The following is a 10,424-nucleotide window of genomic DNA, read 5'->3' as shown; positions in this document are numbered from 1 at the left end:
GTGCACCTTTAAGTGAGGTTGCAGAGTTAGGATACAATAGTCTGCATGAGGAGACCAACAGCTGAGGGCTTAAATGCCAGCAGGGAGAGTTCTCACAGGCAACAGTACTCTGAGGAGGTTACTGGGGTGTGTGTTTGAAGAGTAAACTGTCAGTGGACTGAGCAGGAACATGCAGACAGGGCCAGCAGGGGAAACACTAACGTGCACAATGTAGAAGCAAACTTACGAGTTGTAAAGTCTGCAGTTTTTATTTGAGTGGGCACCATCTTTGAGTCTGGTATCCAGTTCTTATCATAGATCCATTATAGCAGCTAAACATCAGCATGTTGAACATGATGTTATCATTTGGCTCAAAGCACTGCTCTGTTAAAATAAAGCAACAGGAGCTTAGCATGGCTGTTACCTCATAAATTAAGTCAAACTTGTCACTGATTCATTTTCAGTCAGTTGAATAATAATAATAAACAAAAATAATGTCACAGTCTTAGCGTTAGCTATAAAACTACAACATACACTAACCTTTCAACAGCAATGGCCACCAGGGTGAAGACTGATGCAGAAACAGACACTCCCTGCAAAACGCCGCTCATCTTGCACACAATGCTGGAAAAGGGCCAACCTGTTGAAAAAATGACAAGGTTGGACCTCAGTAGTAACACAGTGACATATCTGTAACAAGTTATACATGATTCAACTGAACTGTTAAGGATTTCTAAAAGTCATCATAGTGATTACAATGTGGCAGGAAGAAGCTTCAGGCAGTACAGATATTCTTAAACCTGGGTTTTAATCAAAAATAGATTAACATAGAGAGTGTAGACATTTAGATTATAGTACGGTTTAGAATTAGATTTGGAAAGTTACATTTTCATGAGTCTAGGTTTTGTTACCCTCTCTAATGTTAGATATATATTTTGAATATTTGCACATTTGAATTTCTCCTATGGGGGATTAATAAAGGTATATCTTATCTTATCTAATCTTATATAGGACCTTCACAGCTTGCTTCATCCTACATGATCATTGTTTTTTCATCCCTGCCACAGCCGAAAGGAATGAGTATACCCTTGGTAAATTGCTCGAATAGAGCATCATAGGTTTGTAGCAGAGGGACACAGAAAGTTTGTAATCAATGAAAACTGAGTTCAGGGTGGTGGAAAATTGCAGCACAACAGCCAAACATCTCTTACCAAATAATACATTATCTTCCTGGTTCCACTATACTCTTTCATTCCCTTAAGAAGAGGTACTGACAGCACAATTGTTTAGTACTGATTATAACAGTGCAAAATAATGATATATTACAGTATTACAGTATGTTTATAGTGTACTATATGTATGATTTCAGGTATATGGTGTCTTTCCACTCCATCAAGGACATCTTTCAGAGGCGTTGTGCACTTTTGGTCTCTTTCATCGCAAAGGACCCCTCCCACCCTTCCCACACACTGTTTGCCCTACTGCCATTAGCATGTACATTCTGTTAAAAGCTTATGTAGTTTATTAGTTATATGAATTTCAAATACAGTCCTACAGGTGTGGCTACGATCTACCATCTTCTCTGCCAATCTTACCCCTATTAGCTATGCTGTTTTTAGGTGTAGGCGAGCCAGGCGGAGAAGGCAACATTTATTTTTAATTAATTCAGACGGCCGAATTACTTTTGAAAGTCTTTCACTAAAGGCACACCATCGGGGACCACAATGTATATCGAAATAGTGGTTAGTTTCAGTTAATTATAGTAAGCAGCAGTCAAAGATGCGAGCAGAGCGGCTGTTTTGCTTCTTTGTTAAAGCCTCTAAGAGCTGCTGCTTGTTGAAAATTTCATGAACAAATCTGTTCATGCTGATGTTAATAAGTATCTAAATCCGGGCCAGACCTTCCTGCTAAACAGATTCACACTGACATCCTCTCTGTAGAGATTACTATTAGACACTATGGAGAATATTACAGAAAATAAGCATGTTATATTCTCTTTAAGGTCCAGTGTGTAGCATTTTGGAGGATCTACTGATAGAAATGAAATATAATATTCAAAGCTATGTTTTTATTAGTGTATAATCACCTGAAAATACTTGTTGTGTTTTTATTACCTTAGAGTGAGTTTTTATCTACAGATGAGGAGGTCGTCTTCTGTGGAGACTGCCTTGTTTCCAAACACTGGTTCTAGATAGGGCGTTTTGTGGTAACCATAGTTTCTCCTACTACTCTACTACAAGTATTTATTATTGAGTTTAAGCAACAGTCTTATTTATTCAACAGTGTACACTATGTATATGAAAGTTTTTTCAGTTGCCTTTTTTTTGTACAATGCACTGACTTTCCCATGATCCCGGTCGACAAAGGTGATATATTTACTTGTTTTGCAACTTGTGATTTGGTCTATCTATCGCTCTCTCTCTCCTCTGGGTCCTGAGTCTCCACTCGATTTTCACACCTGGTTCAAGCTTCACACCTGAAGCCCATCCAGTAATCAGTGCTGCAGTATATCAGCTCCATTCCTCTCCTGCTTCTAAGATCGTTATATCACCGACAGTGGATCACCTGGCCAGCCTTTGTTCTCAGCTCTGCCTTGACTCATCTACCCACAGCCTCCCTCCTTCATCTCTGCCTGCACTCTCTGGATTGCCCTCTTCCTCATTCGTTCCCCCCTTCAAGTTGGACAATAAATACCTCACTTTATTGATTGTAACAGAAACAGAAGAGTTAAGTTAAGTTAAGTGAAGCTGAATAAACATTTTAAATAAAGTATTATAAGATTATTATAATTGTCATGGCAATTATAATAATCTTATTAACAAAGTACATGTATATGCAGCAACTGGTAGCTCCTTCAAACTAGCTACATTTTTGTTTTAATGTTTGTTTTAATTGCTGAAAACATAATTGAATGATGTCTGATTTGGTTTGATTTTTAAGGGCCTTTAGGCTAAGCCAAAATTGTTCAAATCGACTAGATCAGGAGATTCTGATTATGGCAACAGCTGCACATTCAGATGCCATAACTGGTAAGGTAGCTCCTTCATACACTGCTGAAACATGCATTAAGCTACCTATGATATAAATATCTTACAGCTATTGGAAAAGGAAGCGTGGGGTTTTGGATTAAAGCTTTTTCTATGTGTGTAGCATGAAGGAACTGCAAACTCTTATTTTGTTACACAACCATCTGTTGTATAATGATAAGTAAATGTCCTCAATACCAAAGGGCACCAAAATGTCGCTGTTAACAGGCACAAATAATGATAAAAACCTTTTTATCATTATCATAATAGATAGTTTTCTGATAGGATTGTTATTAGTAGTACTATGTCAATGACCCACCACCAGCCAAAGAGTAGTAGCTCTTTCAATTTCTTTACCCTAGCATGAATTATAAAGCTACATTTCCCAGTGACCAACGGTGAGCTTGAACATATTATTATGTTATATTTCTTTATAGGCATTATACTTCAAAATAAATTATAGAAACACTAAACATGACCAAACAGCATTATACACATTACAAGGGTTCAAAGCTACACACACAGCCTCAAGTGCTAATTAATGAGTAATTAGATCCAATTACAAAGGAAACAGTCCTATAAACCTTATTTCACAAAAGCATGAAAACAAAGTGTAATTGGAATTAAAAAGAAAAAAAGAGATAGGGGGCTGATTTCCCTCCAAACTCAAGTATCGACAGTGAAGATGATGTCATCACTCATTCAACAGGAAGGCGTTTTCTCACTCTCAGGTCGTCACTCACAGATGCTTACTGGGCTCTCTTCAATTATATATTTTTTTACATTTTCTTTTAAAGTGAAAACAAGAAAAGGGACACAACTTCAAAAAGAGATTATACAAAGTAAGACAAACGACAAAAACAAACAGGAATTCAAAAAAATAGCTAAAACTGCATATGGAAAGTGATGTATGTCTTATGTATGATCAGAATAATTGGGGTGTGGGGGGTGTTGACTGGGGCTGTATAGATAGACAACATGCATAAATGCATGCATTAAGTAAATAAATTAACTGAGAAGTGGCCTGAATGATTTATGAGATTATTTATAAGTGGCAGGCACCAGATCTGACACATATCTCACAACAATAACTACTAATACTTCAAAAAAAAATTAAAAAGATTCTTTTTTAAAATTTTGACCTTGATGGGCACTTGAGCCAAACAGGGCAAAGGGGAGCAAAACTACACAGCATGGTCTATATGTCAGCATTTTGATCATTTCTGTGAAGAAAACCAAATGAATTCTTAAAGTTTAGATTATTTAAGATCTTAACTTGAAAAACCTGAAGACAATCTTTTTTCACTTTGGCTTCAATTTCTACTATACAGCCTTGTCCTGCAAGTATGCAGTTAAAACAACCAAAGAGCTAATAGAAAATGGCCAGGCATCACATAGAATAAAACACTGAATTTGTCTAAAAAAAAAGAGGCCTATTGAGTAGTTAAGACTGTTAGAAAAAAACCCATAGAATTGTATAAAAAGTTCCATAAAATATCTGATGCAATATTTAAGAAACAAAATTAATCACTTAAAACCTTCCTGCAGTTATTGTGTTTGCTAATTAGGTTCATTGTACAGTTAATCAGTTGTTGTTCTGTACTGTTATTGGTATGCATTGGATACAATATAAAATATCCATAAATATGTCACTTAGTTGGTTGTTAGTTTAATCAATGATAGGTTGGGAACCACTATTCTTAACACCACAGATGTTGAGGGTGACTAGGAGTCTTTCTTCTTCAGCCAAAATCACTATAGCAATTGTTTCGATTATGTTTTGCTCACATGTTTGGTGTGCTCTCCATGTGACCGTTCAGTCTAATGCAATACAATCCAATACAGGGTTACAACATTAAATATAATAGGCTTAATAAAGGCAGGGGTTACACCAGGGCTGCTGTATTGTACTGCATTATATCAGGGCTATTTAAAGCAGTCCGACTTCACATGGGCCAGCTACAATATTAAAATGGCTACAAACTCGAAGGCAGGACTTTTCATTGTGGTATTTCTACATTTATTGAAAAACAGTACATACTTTACATATACTTCAAACTTTTTCAACTACGGTGAGCAGGGTTACATCAGTTGCTATGGTGTTGCTATAGAAACTCATGGAACAATTTATAGATGAGTTCATTGTTGAGCAGAGGGGATAATGGCTGCACAAGGCAAGAGGAAAGGAAAGAGGTTTCGTGAACATGCAGCTCATCTTCTGACTGCTTTCTCGTCCCTTTGAAGAGTAAAAATGACACGCAGGTCATCGACATACTGATAATTGTGTGAGAGGAAATTTCTTAATTTATATCTTTTGTGGTAAATAGCAGCACATCTCCAATTATAGATATAGCCTATGATCAAAAGCATGCATTATTCACTACAATATGTAGTGATATTTGTTTAAGTATCAGAGCTCATCTATGACAGGTGTGCACACATATGATTGCACGGTACGTAGTGTATCAAAGGTTGTGTTACAAAGGTAAGAATGACTTTATCAATAGTCTCAATAGCAATAGCCTCTAGGAATTTCAGCCAGATAATGTGAACTGCTAACATTTTATTTACTCTTGGAGGTAAGGCAATATCCTTTTATTGCCTTACCTGTGGTTACTGGCTGCGGGGTTGCCACTACTAGCCCGATGTGTGTTGCCATAGTATTTAACTCTTCTGTTGACAATTGTCAAAAGAAATTGTCTACACAGTGCTTGTATTATTTTTCACTTGGCAAGTCTTTTCCAGTTCAGCTTTCCCTGTCTTTCCTTATACTGTAGTTCACAAATACTACCTGAAAACCCTTTCAAACAAGTCGGACAAATACCATGGTATTATTTTTCTGGAAGCAAGAATCAGGGACAAATAACTGCTGGCTATAATACTGTGTGCTCCCAGGTTGTCAGATATGACATATATAGTCTATATATATATATATTCTAGTAGGTTCTCTTGTAGGTATCATTTTCAAGTTGTTTCCTACTCTTGTCAGTCATCTATGTGTAGATGTAATGTGTGGTATTGTATTTGCACTAGGAAGAAATACAATATTGATTAATTCATAACAACTTCAGCAAAAATGTGATTTATGTTGTTAAATGTCCCTACCAAGACCCATACATCTCATAAATGTCTACATTTAATTAGGCATGCAGTCTGTTTATTTTTAATCTTGTGCATCAGTTTAGAAGAGCTGTGGGAGACAGCGTTTACTACTGAACTGCACTGTGTGTCTGAGGCCTCCTATGGTTCAAATTTGGTTCTCTTTTTCTCTAACTGAACTAGATGATTAACAACATCTGTAGTAAGTGCCGCTAACCTGAATTGTTTGTGTGTGTGTGAGAAAGGTACATCTTGGTATGTTATAGTTCTTGACTAGTGGACAGTTGGAGTGAAGAGGTATGATTATTATTTTCTTAATTAAATCATACATATCGGAATCCTTTACTCATGTTGCCATTATAAAATCCTCCAGCTGTTCTATCTACACCATATGTTGCTGTTACCTACGGGTGGCTGGGAATAAAAATCAATACATGAGATTGTGTCACCAGATGGAAAAAGAGTCCGATTGTCACACTTTGGTGACAGGTTGTTGTTTGTTTGACCCCTTGATCACTGTCAAGCTTTCACAGGCCTCAAAGCTGAATACTGACAAATGGACTTGTTTTCTGATTCCTAAAAAATAACAAACATAAAGTGTATATTTCTAGTACATTTGTATGATTCCAGTGAATATATTTTTTTTTAGTACAAAAAGCACCAAAATGTGGTGCTTTTTGTTTCTCCTGGCAGTTTTAGTTATGAAGCGTCTTTATGAACTGCAGATGAAACTCACTCACTCACTTACAGGATCACGATTATCTAGGCGTGCTCCAGTACGTTGTTTGCAGTCACATGGAATTCAGAATGAGGCCGTAAGTGAAAGGCAGAATAGAGGAGATGAAAAGATGAAAGCCCGTACTGTGCTAGTTATTGTTTGAAGAACAACCGAGGGTTTCTTTTTAGCAATGTCGCCAGGCTGTCAGACAGTCACAGCTCTTTTGTTTTGCTCTAGTCCTCAGTAGCAACAACTTCATGAGCTTCTTTTATGATAAAATCAAACTACCAGAAACTCAGAGACAAAATCCATCACCTCCTGCCTCCAACAGGTACCGATTTATCTTCAAACACAACAGCTGTAAAACCAGATATATACTTAAACTGCTTTTCTCCCATCGACCTTCATCAACTAACTAATGATTTCTTCCTTTTAGCCATCGAGCCATGGACCCCATCCCAACTAGGGTAATGCCAATGTGTACTGGCCGGATTATTATTATTATTATTATTATTATTAATAATAATATTATTATTATTATACGGAGTACCTATGAAACAAAACAAATACACTACATGAGCAAAAACAAACACAGCAAGGATAAGTTCAAAGTATTCCGATTGTATAAATATTTTGATAAACACAGGTATCTGTCCCTCAGGTAGGGCAATCTAGAGCCATCTCTCTGAAAATTGTACTCTTTGAAGTCTAAATATAAAAGTGGTTTTATTTTCCATTGAGTATTTTGTTTTGATTATTGAAAGCCATCTGTCATTGGATGGAGGTTTTTTCTTGAACCTGTTCTGTGTTATTTCTTTCTAGGCAGCTGCCAGCAGAATGTGTAAAAGTATTAATTTTTTATTTATTTTTCACGATAATAATATTCTTTAGAATATAGTAAAAATATTATGAAAGCTAAAGAGGCATTCCAACTGTAGTGTTACTACTGTAGTGTTAGCAAGGTACAAGCGGGTCCATAATCAGTCAAGGACAATGCTTGCAAATGCTGAAGCTACTTTGGGAAAGTGGAGATATGGGGTCCATATCTTCATGCACTGTCCCTTTGAAGAGAAGCAGACAGGTCAAGTTTTCTAGTTCTATCTCGCTAGTGTCTTCTTCATGTTGTGTTGGCAACTCATAGATACATTTAAGATAATAGTTCATTTTAAAGTTGCAAAAATTTCACCTGAGAGACCACGGTCCGCACTGTAAAAGTTGTTTTGGACCATCTGCCTAAGGCCTCCTTCTGGGATTCATCATCAGCAAATACCACCTCTGACAAAGGAATTGTTGGAACCACACTCTTTCCCAAGTGGGACCTCCTTACATGGTTTTTAGTGTCCTTGCAGTGTGCTTGAATTTGACTTAGTTTACATATCATACAGGCTAGCAGGCTGTCGGCTCGTGCATTGCAGTCATCAGTGTCATTAACTCTTTGTTCAGCTTCGTCTAGTCTCACAAACCCATATTTGCTTGTTCAACCACTTCAAGTCTTCAAATCTTTCCTCATTACTCTCATTTCAAATAAGACCTCCATTATGAGTTCACTTGCAGCTTTTGTTGTCTTGCTAGTTAAAGCCAACTTTGCATTTGTGCTCAAGGTTTTGCACAAGTTCTCACTGTTGTTATGTCTGTCCTGGTTCATTTCAACAAAAGACAAAGTCAGTAACTTAACCCATTTATATCCAGTTCAAAGAAAAATATGTAATATCACCAAACTTATCCTTTAAGTTTATTGTATTATTTAATTCATTTATTATCATAGACCGTATCATTAAAAGTGGAAGCAGTAGCTGTGTTGCCTGCTTTTGGCAAGAACTAAAAGATTGAAGTTGGGCCACGTTTTTAAAATGTAAGACTGCTACTCAGTCTGTGCAACATGCACCATTTCAACAAAGTACCCTTAAAACTGACATCCTGAATGTGGAAGCAGCCACCATCAAAGCTTGCTCAGGAACTCAGTCTGGTACAGAGGGAGCATGGGGCTGCTGGGGCAAGTTTTGTTAAAGAGGACTTAGTGGCTTTTGAAATCTGATTAGTAGCTATTAGCAAATTGTGATACTGCATGATCATGCTTTATCTATACATCACAAGGGTACATTAAACCAAATCCAAAAGAATCTGTCTAAACAAGGCCTGACTAACATGCATGTAGAAGCATCATCATTTGATGTGGCCTGTTTGCAACACTGTAGCAGTAATCATGAGTATCAAATTAAGGTTGGTCAAGCATTGAGCCAAACTGTCTCACATTATAAACTGTCTGTCTTCAAACCAAATCTGAGAACTGACTTTCCTGCAACGCACATGTGACAGTAAGGAGTTATGGCCAAGGTGAAGACTTATGGCAGGGTATATTACCTGTGATGAGGTTGTCCACCAGTGTTGTAGGGATGCAGAAGATGCCCACCAGTAGGTCACTGATAGCCAGGTTGAGGATGAAGAGATTGGTGACTGTGCGCATACGACGGTTTTCCAGTACGATCAGACAGACCAGTGTGTTTCCCACCATACACAGCAGGAAGATGAAGAAGTAGGCCAGGATGTAGCTGGCAGCCACATACAGAGAGTGCTGATAATATGGAAAAAAGGTAACGTTGGTGATGTTTGCAGCACCATCTAGGCTGTTGTTTATAACAGCTGCTGTGATGGCTGATCCCTCCAGCTCCATTCCTCCCTCGCCCATGTTGTCTAGTACCTCCATCCTTTGGATGAACCTGCAGGGGAAGTCAAATAGTGACAAATTATTTAGAATTTCTTTTGGAACAAACAGTATCAAAGATATCACCTGACTGCTTGATATTTGAGACATTTGTGAGCAAGGATGTCTCATTTGAAAAAATTTGTGTTGTCTAAACTGAACTTCACTTAACTCTTCTCCCATATGATTGTCCAATCATAGCATAGCAAGTATAATGGCAGACTGTCACTGTTGATTTTGAGTTTTTTTTTTTTTTTAACCTTTCCAAAACACATGAGCGTAGGGAAGAGATTAAACTGGATTAAAACTATTGCTGAATTAAGTAAATATACAATAGAGAAAATAAGACCGGTATCTTAAATTGGTTTCAGAGCCTCTTCAAGGATTTTTTCAGCTGCGGAGGAAAGGCTTCTGTTTTACCATCACTGTACTTTTCAAAGTGGGATGTTAGTACCCTAGAAGATCGAGCAGAAGCAGGAATGCACAGCTTTAGTCAGAAATACACATGTTGTGTTGTTTCACTGCTATCATTCTGCTTTGTTCTGATCATACAGACTTGTTGCTGTGGTAATGATGACAGATGTTCTGCTCATGTAGACAAAGACATCAGTAGCATCCCTTTTTACAGATGAGAGCAGTAAGCTTACATGTTGCATTTACCAGGCAGATTGTTTGACTGGCCTGGATTACAGGGCTGCAGCATCAAGAGGATCTGCTACTGTATACTGATGACAAGCCCAATGGTGAGCGTGTGGGGAAATGCCAACCCATGTGGAGAGCAAATGCTGCCAGAAAAACCCTGAAGCATTAGCACATGGAGCGTCTATGCTCCGGGCAAATTGTACTTCACAGAGTGAGTGACAACTCTGTGCAAAACAGTGGCACACAGACACCCTGGTGA

The 10,424-nt window shown here is 37.7% G+C and overlaps 1 protein-coding gene across 1 annotated transcript in view; it reads right to left on the bottom strand.

The window, feature by feature from the left end:
- The window catches only part of npffr1l2 (neuropeptide FF receptor 1 like 2), an 11,848-nt gene extending 2,322 nt beyond the window's left edge, over positions 1–9,526 (bottom strand). The window contains exons 1-2 of the mRNA XM_035658800.1: positions 9,184–9,526; positions 520–619 (exon numbers count right to left, since the gene is read on the bottom strand). Coding sequence (XP_035514693.1) covers positions 520–619; positions 9,184–9,526 — 443 coding nt within the window. The remainder of the gene's footprint in view (positions 1–519; positions 620–9,183) is intronic.
- Positions 9,527–10,424: the final 898 nt, after the last annotated feature.

Source organism: Morone saxatilis, unplaced genomic scaffold, assembly GCF_004916995.1.
Source record: "Morone saxatilis isolate NCDOM2014 unplaced genomic scaffold, NCSU_SB_2.0 Contig16, whole genome shotgun sequence".
Lineage (NCBI taxonomy): Eukaryota > Metazoa > Chordata > Actinopteri > Moronidae > Morone > Morone saxatilis.
This window is presented reverse-complemented; position numbering and strand designations above follow the sequence as displayed.